At 34.0% G+C, this 17,206-nt stretch overlaps 4 protein-coding genes across 12 annotated transcripts in view; 1 reads left to right on the forward strand and 3 right to left on the reverse strand.

Moving 5' to 3' along the window:
• Positions 1-195: 195 nt before the first annotated feature.
• LOC105675865 (tRNA:m(4)X modification enzyme TRM13 homolog) lies at positions 196-3,684 on the reverse strand. Of its 2 annotated transcripts, none has more exons than XM_012373339.2 (5): positions 3,230-3,684; positions 2,932-3,128; positions 1,839-2,024; positions 1,257-1,433; positions 196-800 (listed from the first exon to the last, which is right to left on the reverse strand). In XM_012373339.2, the coding sequence occupies exons 1-5, from the start codon at positions 3,391-3,393 to the stop codon at positions 355-357; spliced, it is 1,170 nt and encodes a 389-aa protein (XP_012228762.1). In that variant the 5' UTR covers positions 3,394-3,684; the 3' UTR covers positions 196-354. The 2 variants fall into 2 exon arrangements, with proteins under 2 accessions (XP_012228762.1, XP_012228761.1); XM_012373338.2 differs by having other exon boundaries at positions 1,257-1,496.
• Positions 3,685-3,827: 143 nt separating this feature from the next.
• On the forward strand, positions 3,828-7,053 carry LOC105675866 (uncharacterized). Of its 2 annotated transcripts, XM_067356952.1 has the most exons (5): positions 3,889-4,030; positions 4,144-4,197; positions 4,678-5,106; positions 5,581-5,839; positions 6,378-7,053. In XM_067356952.1, exons 3-5 carry the CDS (start codon positions 4,683-4,685, stop codon positions 6,610-6,612), a joined length of 918 nt encoding a protein of 305 aa, XP_067213053.1. In that variant the 5' UTR covers positions 3,889-4,030; positions 4,144-4,197; positions 4,678-4,682; the 3' UTR covers positions 6,613-7,053. The 2 variants fall into 2 exon arrangements, with proteins under 2 accessions (XP_012228763.1, XP_067213053.1); XM_012373340.2 differs by lacking the exon at positions 4,144-4,197 and having other exon boundaries at positions 3,828-4,030.
• A 15-nt stretch (positions 7,054-7,068) lies between these two features.
• Positions 7,069-11,482, reverse strand: fz (frizzled). The gene is made up of 3 exons (XM_012373337.2): positions 10,344-11,482; positions 9,510-9,889; positions 7,069-9,257 (listed from the first exon to the last, which is right to left on the reverse strand). Exons 1-3 carry the CDS (start codon positions 11,144-11,146, stop codon positions 8,719-8,721), a joined length of 1,722 nt encoding a protein of 573 aa, XP_012228760.1. The 5' UTR covers positions 11,147-11,482; the 3' UTR covers positions 7,069-8,718.
• A 728-nt stretch (positions 11,483-12,210) lies between these two features.
• ttk (zinc finger and BTB domain-containing protein ttk) overlaps positions 12,211-17,206 on the reverse strand; it is a 64,598-nt gene continuing 59,602 nt past the window's right edge. For all 7 annotated transcript variants that reach the window (XM_067356948.1, XM_067356947.1, XM_012373260.2 and 4 more), the window contains one exon: positions 12,211-17,085. In XM_067356948.1, the coding sequence (XP_067213049.1) occupies positions 16,933-17,085 (153 nt within the window). In that variant the 3' untranslated portion in view covers positions 12,211-16,932. The remainder of the gene's footprint in view (positions 17,086-17,206) is intronic.

Consider the following 17,206-nt stretch of genomic DNA (forward strand, 5'->3'; position numbering starts at 1 on the left):
GAAGTTATCGTCAGTTGAAATTTGATGAATTTTTCCCACATTTTCAGTGTACCGCTTTTTTTTCGGGTGAGTGTATTTATTATATACTATATATTCTTTTTCAAACTTTATCACATCTCTCACATATCCATCATACACATATCATAGATGAAGCTTTTAATGCGTCTATAAAAGGAGGTGGAATTAACTTGCCGCTTTTATGTTGAACTAAATGTTTTTTAGAAAGATTTTTCGCATATTACAATTTCGTATACATTTAACAATCACTTAAAACTGTAAATTATCTAAAAATATATTTATTGGCGAGCAGCAAAAATAATATCAACATAATGTTAACAATATAAAATATTCCGATCATCGTTCTCTAATAGCCACGATACACATATTTTCCAACGAAACATCAGTAGAAATGTAATAAAATAACTCGGCTTGAAATCCAGCACTTTGCAGGAAGATGAGACGACCCCAGTTTAGCAGCGTTTTGGCTTTGCGTCCGATAAATTCGCGTTCGTGATATAATTTCGAAGAAGACTGATAAACATTGCTTTCCTCATGTTGGATTACGGAATTATGTTTCAGTTTAATGTTACTTTTTGAACGAGAACCACAAGTCGCCCAACTGACTATGCTGCACAAAATAGGGAACTCTTCTGCGGTAAAACCACATTGTTGTAGATACTTTCTGCCCACGTAAGACGAATACTCGCACTTGTGATGGCAACAAAAAGCGAGGACTAAACCGCGGATATCGACTTCAGGCTCCCTGTTCATCGACTTTATCAAACAACGTATAGCCAAGTCTGCAAATGTAATATCAGAGGTTGTAGAATATACTAGATAAATATATATACTAAACGTTAATAATATTTTGTAATTCCACTTTAGGGTTTTTGCTTTAAATTCTGCTTTGAATGGATTAATCCATTTTTTAAGGATGTATCGACTATACGATATTAATCGCATTTCTTATTTTATTGAAACATAGATTTAATATCAATTTTATAGAAACAAAAGCGCATTTCTCATAGATTGAAGCAGAATAAATAAAACAAGGAATCTAGGAAATTTTTACAATTTTGCTAATATTTTAAACATCTATGTGGTCCATACATTCTTAATCGATTAATATATTATTCGAATAGCTATAGATTATTTAATCGACAATAATTATGCATGTTTGGTCAGATATGATGTATTTGAGCCGGAAATATCTGAACAAAAGTGCAAGGCATTAATGGCATCGTCGTGTGTATTACCTGTGGCCGTGCCGCAGAGATGTTTTGCTATTCCGACTTTGTACTTAATCGGCTGGATTTCAATGATCTCGTTCAATCGCAGATCGGCAATGTCAGCACGCACTCTTTTTATCATGAGACCACTCTCCTCCTTTTTAAGCTTATTGTCGTTCTTGTGCCGAAGACTGGAACGATCCACTAGCAAAATGCAAGAGTTGGATTTGTTCTTTATTATCTGTCCCAACCAGTATGTTAACTGAGCTGTTTAAAATAGAATTACATTTAGGATATAATCCTGTGTATGATTTATTTCGATTTTACTAAATTATTCAACAGAAAAAGATAAAAATGTTTTTTATTAAAATTATAACTTTTGAGAAAGTCAAAAAGTTAAACTACCAAGATATGAAGGCTTATATTAATGTCTTATACTTCTGATTCGATTTTTTGAATCAAATGTACTTTCTCTCTTTACGCAATTGTTGATTAAAATTTATCAAAGTTATTCAAATACATTGTCAATTGGTTAAAAAGTCTGTTAATAAATCCAAAGTAAAACTCCTAAACTCTAAAAGTGCAAAGCACTATTAATGTCTAACATACCTCTTCCTGCCCCAAATTCAATAAAACAGGTATCGTCTTGCACAAGACCCGCTTGTTCCAAATGTCCAAGTAGAGATGAATTTTGAAGTAAATGCTTTCTGGTATTAGCACCGCAAGACTTGTCGGTTAATTTATGTTCCAGTACATCATGCTGCAATATTACTTGAGGAAACTCTGGCAGTTTTTCTGAATAAGATGCAATATACATACATGTATAGAAGAATATAAAGATAAAACATTTTGTCTTTTACAATTAAAATGTTAGATTATATTAAATGTTTAAAAGTCAAATTTCTTTACATCTTTTGAAAGTTTTACTATATAGTTTTTAACATCAAATTGTTTTAAATGCAATTTTTTTAAATACATTCTCTATCTGGACACTATTAAACTTTATAATTACACGTAATACTGAAACATGCCTTTTTATATATACCAGCATAAGCACAGGTCAACAAAAAGAGCAGTAGATTTACTATGTCTCTTTCTCCAGTAGGCATATTAAAAGCCTCCATTTTTATGATAATTTTAGATATGCATAAATGCGTATGCAGACATTTAAAATCACAACCTGGGAGTCATGGCATATTACAGTATATTTAGAGTTCAGTACTGATTATATAGTAGCTTATGAATAAAATATTTTTCTTTTATCGACAAAATAATGATAATCTTTTTTCATAAAATTTTTATCTCTGATACTTGGCAACTATTTTGTTATTTTGACAATTTTCAACTTTCCTTATAGGTATCAAAGTTTCTGTATAAATATAAAGAATAAAAAAAATTTAACTTTTTATTTTGAATCACTGATCAGGGACTGATTTAGCGACACCTATATCTAATTTTTTAAAAATGCCAAATTAGTAGCTTCAACATTTCTTGATTCTTCTATATAAAATTGCGTACAAAAATAGTTAATATAATATAAGTTAGTATTATTATATTTTAATAAAATCATTTTTAATAAAACAAAAATGCTTAAATTTTTTTCAATTTTGAAAAAAAATTTATAAGATTGATCTTACAGTTTATAGCGACTTAAATTCCCTTACAACTACTTTTTAAAACTATCACATTTAAATAATTTTACCATAGGCAGAATTGATCTTCTTTATTACTGTTTCTATCACAGCTTCATTGAGCTGTGATAACGGCACATGCATCGGCTTCACTGTAGTCTCCTGATCCAAGTTTGTTCCCTTGACTATAAATGCAGGTTGTGCGTCTAATCTCCGTTTAATGTTGCACACGTCTAAATGTTTCATCAGCTTTGATTGATAACATGTGCTAAAGAGAGATTGATGTCAAATTAAATGCGGAAAACTCTACTATGTCGTTAATTCACATAAATATAGTTATAGTTATACTCTTGATTAATGAATACTTACTGTGTAGGATCCAACGGACACTTCACTCTCCTGTCATCGATGTCAAAGGAGCCTTCAGTTTCCGGCTGATGTTCACCGCAATATTGTTTGCCTATTCGCACTGTCATACGGCAAAAACGTTTTTTTCGTTCGATATAATACATACAGCGGTTGCCGTCCGTCATGTTATTTACTCATAAAAAATTGGATGTCCAATTGTTAGATTCTTTGGTTATATCTCTGTGATTTTCTTTAACTATTTGATATATACTTATTGTAAAAATATATAATAAAAACATTGAGATAAACACTAATCCAACACCAGGTAAATTCAATAAATGAAGATATGCACTTTTTCTCTACCAGATGACGCGTCAGTTTACACTAAAGCCTGCATCATACGCAAAGCTCGCACAAAAAATGTAAAAAGACTTGAAATTTATTCGAAACTATGGGAGATATGGGCCATTCTACGATGAGTCGCATATGTCCCGCGTCGCCAGTCGCGAAGGATGACAACTGACAACTACTATTTGAAAAGTGCTATTTCTGGTTATTTCTGATAAGACGGGACATTTGGTTCTTATACCTCACTTTTAGTTCGTTACTTTCGGGGTACACAGTATGGTGGCGCTTTAGATGTTCCTTATTTTTTTTTTTAGAATGATTGTTGAAAGATTGTTGAAATGGTGACATGTCGTTCAAGGTTATGTGTCTAGGTTACCTTTAAATTAATCTATGTGGCAAATTTCATCATGGCATTATCAAGAATTAGCTTTTCAGACAATTTGCTGAACACCTTCACTCGCATCTCGCGCGCAGGTACAAAATGATCCAGCAAATATATATTATTATTTTATTTCGTTTTATTTTATCTTTAGAAATACACTCGCGCATTGCTGAAACTATTTCTAATGTGTTACGACGTTTTTTAGTAAGATAGATAAAGAAGATAAGTATAAGTAACCGAGAGCTGTTGTGACACAAAGGTAGTTAAAAACGTCTAAATAATTCTTTTCAACTGTCGGATGTAAACTAAGCTGTAACTAGTAACATTTACTTTCACAACTTTTCGCATGTTTTTTGTGCAGGTTAATAACGACAATTGAGACCACTTTCAATATTAACAATTTGAAATTTAAAATAATGTACAATAAACTTATTATAAAATAGTTAATATTTTAAGCTATTTTATTTTTATTTCTATTTTTCTGTTGTAAAATAAAATAAATATCTCATCTATATCTCCTAATTTTAAAAATATCTTAACATTTCTGAGTTGTTTACTGAATGTATCATTGTGAATATTTTTCATTGATTTGATGAATTTGTTTAATAAAAAAGTTTTCCAAAAAGTTCTGCTAGAAACAATGTGGTAATCTAATTGCAGATTACACAGTGTAATGTATAATAATAATAATAATAATAATAATAATAATAATAATATTATAATTTCCTTTAAATTGCAGCGTGCATGGAAATGCAGCGTGCAAGATCAACAACACTTCATCGAAAATTGCAGGCTCTACATGTGACAAGTATGCGTTGTTATCCGGATCCGCCGACGATCGCTTTACCAAACAACGTTTGCGACATCTTTGCCAATGAGACTGGTCGCTTCACATCGGAACGCGCGCGCGACATAGCTCTGTACGCCGAGAATGGCGGTATTGCGGCAGATTGCTCCGGTTTTCCAAAGATTCACGACAATGGTCACATGGATTCATATGACTGTTTTGGCGCTGTTAGTCTGAATGGCACAATGCAGAGCAACGTACCGAAGCCCTTTTCGTCGCATGGCAAATCAACGCATCTTAACATGCCCGGTGGACAGTGGTCACGCGATGGCAAATACATTGCCGAGGACATGCAACGTTCCCATTACCGCAAGCTGTCGTGTAAGAGCGACCTTTAAATGGATTCTTGAGGGTAGAGGTGCTTTCTTCGCTTTATTGCGATTCACATCTCTTACAATCCTACTCCTCTTTGAATCCTACGAAAATAACGCCATAACACTTTGAACTAAAAAATTCAAATATCGAAAGATTAGAAAATTTCAAGTCAGTGATAAATATATTAACTTATCCTACAAATACTGATACTTTATGTAATTCATTAGGATTCAAAGAGTAGCGCTCTTAAGCTGATAATATATTTGCACAACATAATCTAATATTACAAAAACTTTTTTTTATTTTATTTTACTGGAGAAAGTCAACAATATTTAGATAAATTAATTTTTTCCATGAAAATTATTTTTTATAACGAAACGTTTTTATTCCTTACCAGTCAGAGGATTAAGATAGATAAAAATAAGCTTTCGCATATAATGTCAGACTGAATTCATATTCAGGCAATAATATGTCGCTTAGATACCGCAACTAATGCCTTCATAACCAGCCCGCTTTTACGAGCGACATATCAGCCAATCCATACAATCAGAATAGGCTACTCGACTGATACGTTTGAGGCGCCTAAGGACACCAACAAGGACCGAACAGCAATGCCGACCATGATTTCGAAGCGGGAAAGATTTCGTCTAATGTTGAGGGATTATGGAGGCACCCTTCTTGCCTTTCATATTACTATCTCGCTGATAAGTCTTGGTGGTTGTTACATGGTGGTTATTAGGTCAGTTGGTTGTTTCACAAAATCATTCAGAAATCGCGTGTACTGTCTTCTAATTAAAATATTTCCCATCATATATTTATAACGGAAAATTACATAATGTATACAACATCAAAAAGATTTAATGAAAATTTTGAAAAATACTTAATCTCAATAACGAATATACTATATTATCCTACGAAGATTTAACGTTTAATATTGTATTAATATTGAAAGAATAGATGTTCGATCAAATTTGTTAAGTTCATTAAAAATAATAAATTTATTAAATATTATTTAAAAAATAATTACTTAAAAATTTCTATAAAGTACACGACTTCTGCAGCACTCTGTATATATCCAGCTTTTCATAATTTATTTTGTTTTTTTTTAACAAATACGACTGTTTGTATTAGCACCTTGTATAACTTTTAATAAGCTTGTTTTTTTTTTTATTATGAATAGTCATTACACATATCTTTTTTTCAAAAATTGAAATGTCTATTATCTATTTTAAAGAAATTTGCCATTCTTTTTCAATGATACGAACTCTCAATTTCAGCGGAATCGATGTAATGCCACTCATGCAGACTCTAACAGGTGGAAACGAACAGCTCGACAATTTGATGAAGACATCAACGGATTTCATATTGGCGTACACCGTACATAAATTACTCGCACCCGTACGAATATCGATATCTTTGACCGTAACACCAATACTTGTGAGACATCTGAGAAAGATCGGTCTGCTCAAGATGCCGAAAACGAAAACAACACCACCGTCTTTAGAAAAGTAATGTATTTTTTTGTTCTCTAAAAACTGTCTCGTTATACTATACGCATCGGTAAGAGATAACTCATAACGATAAAACAACTCTGTACAAATGGTAATGTCTATATAAAAAGTCCTATACAGTCCCTAAAAATGGTGATATTTTATAATATTGGATGGAATATAGTCTTTTCTTACAATAGTATCTATTATATGTATAGCACTCTCATCAGTATTTTGTATAAATTTAAATAAGTCTATAATTGCTATCAGACAAGCTTTGTTATTCCATTAGATCTAAATAAGCAAGGCTGTAGTTTTCTCTGCGTATTTTGTAAAGTTTCAACTTGTAATATAATTACGCACGCGTGTTACACAAGGTGCAGGAATTGATGTTTAATTATGTTTATCATTACAATTTTGTAAAGAAATTATTTATGAATAAACATTGAATTGGCAAGGTCAATTGATTTCACATATATATAATACATATGTACCTTCCGTTTATTATATAACGAATATAGTAGTCATAAAATTTACATATCGTCATGTATATCTCGCATGCATCATATATTCGTATCTTCCGTGTGTGCTACAATATGCAAAATAATCACGCGTATCGCATTCGTGGCACGGAATTTTCATACACAAAAGCTCGGCAGTTTCGATTGGACGAATTTATTTGTTTGCATAAGTGTTGATCATGTGCATATAATACGTTGATATATAATATATGTACAGAATTTTTAAAAAATATATTATAATACATGTAATAGAATTTAAGAAAAGTATATAATTATATACAGTCGGTGTTAATCTAAAATAGCACACCTCTTACAAGTTAATCTTACAAGTTAATCTCGTTGAGATTCCGTCGAGATACGACGTTTGACATTATAGTCCAGACGATAGTAAATTCGTCACGCGAAAAAGAAAGAATTATCGTCGAAAAAGATACTTGACAAATCTATATAGAAATTGATAGAAAAAACCAGCAAGAGCCACAAAAGTTTTTGCTCGCATATTATGAGTCTTTTTACCTAACGCGCAAAGTATCTAAATGCGCCCTGTAAAAATTAAGCGTAATAGATTTCAGTTCTCTATCGATGAAAACAGGATAGAAAGATTTGGCAGTGTAACATGTGCGATTGGTGGAAAATACATATAATTGATTGATTTTTAAATTTTAATTTTTATAACGAATTTGATTGAACGTATGCGCAAATTTGAATTTTTTCCGTAGATTATCCTGAATTCATTTCTGAATGTCGGATATTTAGCTGTCGTAGAAACTTTGCTTTCGAACACTTGAATTGGCTGCCACGGTATTTGAGCATTTTTATCTTGATATAAAAACGTGAATCGTTCGTGAAAAGGGATGAGATTACACTACTAAAAAACGAATGTCATCTAGTATGTTTTCAAGCTGATCAACAGTTCAAATATTTTACAGAACTGCGAATCTCAGACAGTGAAAACATGAAAAATAAAAAAGACATTTGGCACAGCGCACGCATATCAACGCGCGCTTTTAATTATTTATAAGAAAATGTGACCTCAAGTGTTGTCGCAACTTTGATTCAGATCGATTTGATTGCTATAAACTAAGGACTTGTAAAAACTATAAAAAATTCAAAGTAATAAATAATGTATATATAAATAAAATGAAAAAAGTGAACGAGAAATTTTAGCTCCTTGCCGATGTCAATAGACTAAAATTTTTGTTAAAAACTGATTACATTATTTTCATTGAAAAATGACGTATTTGCAAAAGAAATCGGCCTGTCGATGATTGTATGGGCATCTTATTTGATGAACTTACATATTAGCATTATTATGAGACTTGCGATATCATAAGCATCTTTCTCTATTACGGAGAACATTGTCCTCTTATTTTTTTAACTTTGCAAATATTTAGTCACAGAACCTAATCTTCAAGGAACATACAGTGTAACATTAAAATGCCGAGAAAAGAGATTAGTTTATTCGCGCGTACTCAAATAAAATTAAAAGTTAAAAGTCTTAAAAAATTCTTCATCATATATATATATACTCACTCTTAAATTTTTTGATTTTTTTCAAAATTAAAAGGAATATATAGGTCTTTATGTGGACAAATACGACTACACTTTTAAACATAGGCCTCGGCACGACGGCCTCGTATGTGGTAGAAAAACTGTTGCCAGCTAGTAAGCGTTTTTCTCGACCATACCCAAAAACTACTAGTGATGCCAACGATCATCGCCATGAGATATTTAATCATGAAGACCGCAAATTCGGGCCTGCGACCGAGATCGCGGGTACGTTCACCGATCGGACATGGCAGCGAATAAAGAGATTGCAGACCTGGTCGCGAGCACATCTCCATGTTCCACGTAAGCATCCATTGGTCGAAATACGCCTGCTCGTAGAAAAGACAGGCGATGACGATGAGTGCGGGTACGATGTAGAGTACGGAGAAGATACCGATACGGATCATGAGTTTTTCGAGTTTATCCGTCTTTGTGCCGTCGTGTTTCATCACCGTGCGAATGCGGAAGAGCGAGACGAAGCCTGCCAATAGGAACACGATGCCCAGCAGCAGATAAACACACAACGGTGCCAAAACGAAACCTCGAAGAGCTTCCACGTTCCAAAGACCGACGTAGCAAACCCCGGATAATATATCGCCTGTAAAATAAATTGTAAAAGTACTTAAAAAACGAATATAATTTGTAATGTTATAATTTAATAAAAATAAAAAATGGCAAGAATTTTGTTCCGCTTAACTTTGCTATTAATTAGCTCTGTTATTTTAAGTGCATAATTTGTATATATCACTGGTACATAAAAATTCAGTGTCCTCCGAATATACAATCTTTATGTAAATTTAATTACTTTTTCATAGAAATTACATAAGAAGTTAATTTTCTAGTTATTCACCCTCTACTTTTCCCATCGCCAAGATAGTAACAGTCTTCACGGCCGGCGCAGCCCAGGCAGCCAGATGGAAGTATTGCGAATTAGTTTCAATCGCTTCGTGTCCCCATTTTAATCCTGCCGCCAGAAACCACGTGAGAGTGAGGATAACCCACCAAATGCTCGACGCCATGCCGAAGAAGTAGAGGACCATGAAGAGCACAGTGCACAGTTCATGTTTGGTACCCTGAGTGATCGTGGAGGCCATTCTTATTTGCATGCTCATGGGTGGCGGAAACGGCTCTCTGCAAGCTATGGAATTATCCGCCGCCCAACCGATCACGTAAGCCAATGCGACCATCAGGTAACACACAGACAAGAAAATGATGGGTCTCTCGGGATACCTGTGCAAGAAATTGACAATTAATTTTCAAACAAATTCCAATACCAAACGAAACGATTTGCTGTTTGTAATTTTTCAAGTATTTATAATTTGCAGTGTATTTTTATCATGGTGTGTCTGTGAAAAGAAAGAGTAGTTTTTATATGCTAAATTCAAATTTTAAAAAGTACATATTACATGAGAATTTTGAGATGAAAGAAAAACAGGTAACAAAAATAACTATATTTGCCACATTTACAATGCTACTTGAAATAAATATTTTTGACTTTCAGATTTAGCGTATAAAAAATTATAGAAAATTATTCTTTTCTTCCAAATATTAGATTCGTCCAGAGTAATGCAATACTCTCTTTCCAACGTAACAACATTGCACAAATTTATTCTTAATTCTATGATGTATTTAACAAGAAAGAGAGAAACAGTAATAGTAGAACTGAATTTTTCCAGAATCTCACCTAAATCTATCTGTATCGATGAGAAACGTTAGGAACGTGAAGAAACACGACACGGCACAAATAGTAGCCCAAGTGCCAACCCACACTCTTGCAAACCTTCTCTCCCTCTCGGTGAAGAACATGCCATCACACGGCGCTCCACAGTCCGGTTCCACCTTGTCACCAACTTTCAGGGAATATCCTAATCCGTGAGGTACCTTGAATTGGACAGGGCAGACGAAACCAAAGTCTCTGGCACCCAGGGCAAAGCCACCTGCGTACTTCAAGCCATTGTTCCAAGTCGGCTGGAACTCTGCCACTGGCATACGAAGCGGAGGATAAACTGGCACAGGCTCCCGAGGTGTGGTAGTCTCGTTAGTACCTACGCACAGCTCCGTGCCGTCGTTCTCCGGCATCTTGGCACAATCGAGCGCCTCCGGCCAGGCAAATCCAAAGCTGTTCATCATTTTCTCACAACCGGAACGCGCACTTTCACAGAGCGACCGGCACGGTGGTATTGCCCTCTCGATAATTGTGCAGACCGGCGCATAGACAGTGCACAGGAAAAATCGAAGATCAGGACTACATTTCATCTTGATGAGTGGTACGAACTGGTGCACCTCCTGACCGGCATCCTCCTGTTTCTGATGGTTCATCAGGTTCGGCATGATGGTTTCATTGTATGGGATGTCCATGCAGAGATTGATCGTAATGGGCTCGCAACGGCCGTGATGCGCGAGAGGATCACCACTGTGCAAAGCACTGGAAGGGCGCGAGACAGCAGTGACGGTCACCACGCCGACGATCATCACTGACCACAGCATCTTTGGTCTCTTCTGTCTCCACTCTTTGGGGGATGATAAGGTACGCGCACCACTCACTCAAACACTCATGACCAACACAAGGTGTGAAACATTCCGATATTTGTGCACACACAGCGGAAGCGCGATGACAATGATAGTGGTCAAAGTGATATAATGATAATAATAATAATGATGATGGTGATGAGAATGAAGATGATTGAAATGATAGACGCGCTCGTGGAGTTGCGATGTAAACAGTTATGGTGGCTGTGCGAACATCTCCGCAGCGACGCCAGATTTCAGACACAAGCAGCAAGCAGCATGAAAGAGGGAATACCGCGCACATGCGCAAGACGACGTCGTTAACATCGCTCACTTGATTGCGTTCGGGAACTACACTCGGGAGTATCACCAATCACCTAAACGCCGTTCAGAAATCAACTGAGAATACCTTAATGCAGGACCTAATGCAGGATTCACACTGAGTCCGATTTCCGACGTACGATGTTCGATATTCAATAGAAGAATTTGTTTTATATAAAACAATCTTTCTTATTGGACATCGGACGTCGTACGTCGGAAATCGGGCCCAGTGTGAATCCAGCATAAGTGGCCTGTTTAGAAATGTTTCAGGCGCTCTCGACCGATTGTGAGAGACTTTTGCACCCTGCAAAAGAGCATAATACTAACATATATATAAATAATAAATATAAGAACGTCCAAAGACGTCCTAAAAACGTTTTAAAAAAGACGTCGTCTCTCAATTTTTTTAATTGGCATTTTTAATTTTGCAACAAATTTTCCAAAAATTTTTAAATAGATGTTTGATGACGTTTATGTGACGTCATAAATACATTACAGATTTTTATCTTCTTTTCAACTCGTGAGAGACGTTAATACTTTTACATTTTGCATATTATTTTAAATTGGCTATTAACAAGATTTGGTTTTTATTCCGATACATTTCTCTTGCAATAATACTACATTTAAAATATTATTCTTATTTATTTTAACTTTTTTTTCTCGGCGTAATTAATTTCAGAATTGAAACAGGTAAAATAGAGGTAGAAATGAAGAAGCCCATGTTCGATCGGTTGATTTTGATTTTATTTCCTTCCCGACACACATAAATGCACAATACATCCCGTTGGACCTTGTGTGTGCACGATTGTTACAGTTCTCCTTTCTAAAGTACGTATACGTGCACTTTATGCAGCTTTAGACGGGTCGCATTTACGGGCGTTTATATTCGCTGCGCTATGTACAATAATAACTATTTATACGAGCCACAAATTTTCCAAAACCGCTATCTCCAAAATTTGATATGAAATTTGAGCGATAATCGGTTAATAGCCGAGTCTCTCGACTCCAAATCACGTATTCGTAGAATTCCTTCTGTTTTCGATCAGGTCAATTTAATTCAATACAAAAACGCCGTTCTATTTTTCTGAATTAAAAACAAGCGATAAATTTGATGTATAAAGAAACATTTTATTTCGACGTTTGACGTTTCTTAACAAAATAATGGATGTTGGAAATCACGGGCTCGTTCAACAGTTACTTATGGTGATTGAGGAAATTATGCGCGCGAGTCGCCCAAACCACAAATTATGTGTCGTCATATCGTAAACAAATAAATAATTTTTCTCCTCGCATGAATGTACTCGTGTCACTCCAGTCACATTCAGCCTGCAGGAGCTCAGCCTTCTTACGTTCTTACAATTATAGTATTATATAACATTTAAAAGTCATTATGGAAGATTTCAAGTGTTCCGCCACTCTCTCGCACGCCTCCCTGCCTAATTGTGTCAATAAATATTATACAAACAAACATTTAATGTAAAGTAAATTGCGCGAAGAAAGGTTTACAAAAATTAAATTTTAATAATCTCTGGAAATATATTTTGAAATGTTTAAAAATTCAATTTCGACTGTTTTACTTCTCTCGAAGAAGGAATATACTTATTATAAAGTTCAAAAAGGTGTGCAATAGAGAATTTAATTTCTGAACACAGATTAGAAATCACTATTTTATAATAATGTAATATCATGGAAGACGACTGATCAACTATAAAAAGTCTAAAATATTATCGACGAGTCATCGATAAGAGCATTAATCGCTGTGCGATTTATGGGGAAGCACTGCCTTTAAGCTAAAAATTCCTTCTAATTTTTAGGACTGCTATTTAGATAGTAATATCGCGGGACAGTAAATCCTAATTGACTGCAAACTTTATTGGCACAATATCGAATAAATTTCGAGAAAAATCGAACGCAACTGTTTTTTACTATCTTTGCATTTATAAATCCTAAAATAGTATAAAATATTTTATTTGCAGCTATATATAATCTTTTGTTATATTCATTAAATATGCACTCATCTACGGAAATGCGTGCAAGATTTTGTAATGACCCAAGTTTGTAAATATAAAGTAAAGTTCTTCTTTAACAATACCTAAAATCTATATATTTTTTGTTCACTGTGGCGTTAATAACACTAGCCTGCAAAATTAAACACTTTTTTCTGTTGTCTGAGAAAGAAAAATAGTAGTATTTAATAGTAGTATAATTCTTTAGTAGACTGCAACCGAAATTTAATGTTTATAAATTGAATTCTATAGAATTTAATTTATAGAGATATAAGGATAAAGTGAGATCTTTCATAGGGAAGACACGCAACTGCGCAAGTCACACAATGCAATTTCTGTGAAAACTTTTTCAATAAATTTGTATTAAATCGATTGCATTCATTTAAAATTCTTTTCTATTCCTTAATTTTATAAAAAATCAAAATTGTTCTTTACCTGTGAATTAAGAGGGAAGCAAACAGAGGGCGGCGTTCTGTTTTGACAAATTGAAGAATTCAATTTCAATTCAAGTTTAATTGAGAAAGTCATCTGTGTGTGTGAAAGAAAATTGGTAAATTTTGCTGATTCTTGGACCATTTGGAGATGGAGCAAATTTCCGACGGTTTATTGTTTGTTCAAGTCTATAGAATACGAAAATCGACTTTATTATTATTTTTAGGTATGGAAATTTTTATAGTCCGTTGAAACCGTATGGATACACACAAACAATAAACCGTCGTCGCAATTACGATTCGATAAGCAGTAATCGATCGCGTTTCTACGTAAAGGAAGCGCGTGCCTGTATATGTGTGTGTATTTTTTTATCTTGTCTCATTAGCACCAAACTTAAGCTTAAATTGTGTACATCCGTGTTGGTGTGTGAGATTTTTTTAAAAGGCTGTCCCGAATTTATTTAACGGGAGACACCTAATATATAAGTATAATGTTGTGCGGTGTAACGCAATTCTCTAACGTTGCACCGCGTTTGACACGCGCATAAGACAAGATACTAGAGATTAAAATACTTTCAAGACATTCGAAAAAATGGACAGACTTTCTTGGAACATTTCAGCAAGATTAATACACGAGTATAATGCGCCGCGCCGTACCGCCCGGCGGATTGATGCACATTATAATCATACTCATTCGTACATTACGTGCGCTAAATCATAAAACTCCACATACACCCGAAAAGAGCCCAAGTGTTAAAAACGAATAAAAATTAAAGAAAGAACTAGGCTGCAAGGTTAGACATATATCTTTATTTTTTATTGAAAAAGAAGAATAGTTTTAGGTTTCGAAAATCACCTTTTTTGCCATATTTTTCCTTAATTTTTTCAAAACTCTGACATGCGATACGCAATTGCTAAGAATAGAGTCGGATTCAGCGCATAAAATACTACGGGAAACTACTCTTCTTTCCCAAAAACAACAAACCCATGCAAAGCAACATTATCTATGAAGATAAATTCTAAAAGCGTAGAAATATTTATTTTATAATAATTTTGTATATTAAAATAAAGATTACAATACAAATAGTGATTTTAGTTTTCAATGCAATTAAAATAATAAAGAAATTGTTTGAATTTTTGCAAATATCTAATTATAAAATATATAATTATAAAAATTGTTGCCAAAATATACAATATTAGATCTTGATTTTTATACAATTTTAAATCTTTCTTGTCTTGGAGGAAGACTGGATTTTACTTGGATTTTACGATTAAGCGCACGCATAGATATATTCGTCTATCTATCTATCTATCTATCTATCGATCTATCTATCTATCTATCTATCTATCTGTCTATCTATCTATCTATCTATCTCTCTATTGTTTTGCTAACGACACTAATAATCGTGTCAATCTAATTATTCGAATGCAATAACGTGTCCGCATTTTCTGCGTGTTTTCATAGAAATACTTCGCACACTCGATAAATTTCTGCTGTGATTGAGAAAGTGCGTAATTAAATAAACATGATTGAATATCGGTACCCGTATGTCGATCAAATTCCTTTCAATTCTTCATATAACCCTCTATATGCTGTGCATTGTGTCACGCGCAAAATATACAAAATGCACATCATAAAAAAAATTACATAAAGAAATACGTTCAATATATTGCAAATAGAGAAATGCACAAAGAAACATTTTAAAATCGACTTTACTTGCCAATATTAGATAAATTTCTATTAATTTTTTTTGTTTATTTTAATTATTCGATTCAATAAATTAAGTATTTCAAAATAATTAATAACTTTATTATTTTTTATGGAAATATCAAACAGGTATTCTCGCGTAATTCGCTTTGGCATTGTGTGGACACACAGAATTGGCGGAATCAACACGTTATAGAAAAAATTAGTAAAAACAAAAAATCAGTATAGTACGGTCGCACTTGTTGAGCAAACGATCGCAGTGCGCCTGGGAAGATATACATTTGGCACTGGGATTTTCTCTCTTTTTCATAGATATACACACACACGCACACACTTTCTGGAGGAAAGCTCTCGTTTTTCACTTGTTGCACAACGAACTCTCGATTACGCGATTTTGAGCCAAATATAATAAAAATGAGGAATACTAATATCAAGGGGAAAAAATTACAAATTAAAAATCAACGAATCTAAAATTTGTGCTCAAATGTCCATTATTATTCTTAAGAATGTTACTTTGATATCGCTTGTCATTCTTGCTCTAAGCTCAAAAGTCTGCATTAAAATTTATTTATCGAAAACTAGCATTGATCGTGATTAATTTTTTATAGTGTAGATTATTTACTTCTAACTTGGTGTGAATGTTTGTCTCATTCAGTTATTTTGATTTTACTCTTCTGGATAGAGTAACCTATTTTAGTTTTCTCGCTGAAATAATATTAATCTCGTAATTGATCAGAATGATAAATCTAAATTTAAAAAATAAAAAAAAAACAGATAATTATTAATAAAATGATATTTGTGTACAATGCTATTTTGTTTGCATTTGCCGAATAGTCAAGAGTTCTCACAGATACACGAGGAAAGAAAAAGTTTCTCTATTTACAAGGATTCGCAACGATCGAGAGAACATCGTCGTCGACGTTCATTATCCACACAGCTGGCCGGGAAAAAATATACGCAGCCGTATCCCATACTTAAAAATCACTCGATAGCTCGTTCGATTATCAGGAACGTATTTGCTTTGCAAACCCCGAAGACATACATTCGCTCTTTCGGCCCTTTGCCTTCCTCACAATTCTTCGTATTTAAAGAAATCACTATGCCGTTTTTCTACGTGTTCGAAAATAAAGATCGATATCTATATATTTGTAAGAAAAAGAAGGAGGGCGGGTTGCCTGTGCAAGACCGAAAGAATCAACCTCTCGAAATGGATCTTTCTCTTTGAGATCAAGAGAAGGATTTCGCTCGACGATGATATGATTGCCTTCCGAGAAAGTCGCCGACGCGGTCAGCTCGGTCTTAGCTATTCACGATGTTAGATCTTCTAGAGTACCCACGTCTTGTTACCGTTTCGCCTTGCGCTTCGCACTCTCGTTTCACTCGATCGATTATGTCCGCCACAAGTTTCTCTTCCTTTTCCCTTTGTTGTTCCCAATCCGGACCCTTGCTGATCTACAACAACGCATCGCTTTGTTAGAAATTGAAAAGATAATTTTTTGCGAAAATTCCTAATTAACAATTTTAGCAAAAAAAGTATCTATATTAATCTTTCAAGTATAAATGTCATTACGTG

The sequence above is a fragment of the Linepithema humile genome, chromosome 6 (genome assembly GCF_040581485.1).
Source record: "Linepithema humile isolate Giens D197 chromosome 6, Lhum_UNIL_v1.0, whole genome shotgun sequence".
Taxonomy (NCBI): domain Eukaryota; kingdom Metazoa; phylum Arthropoda; class Insecta; order Hymenoptera; family Formicidae; genus Linepithema; species Linepithema humile.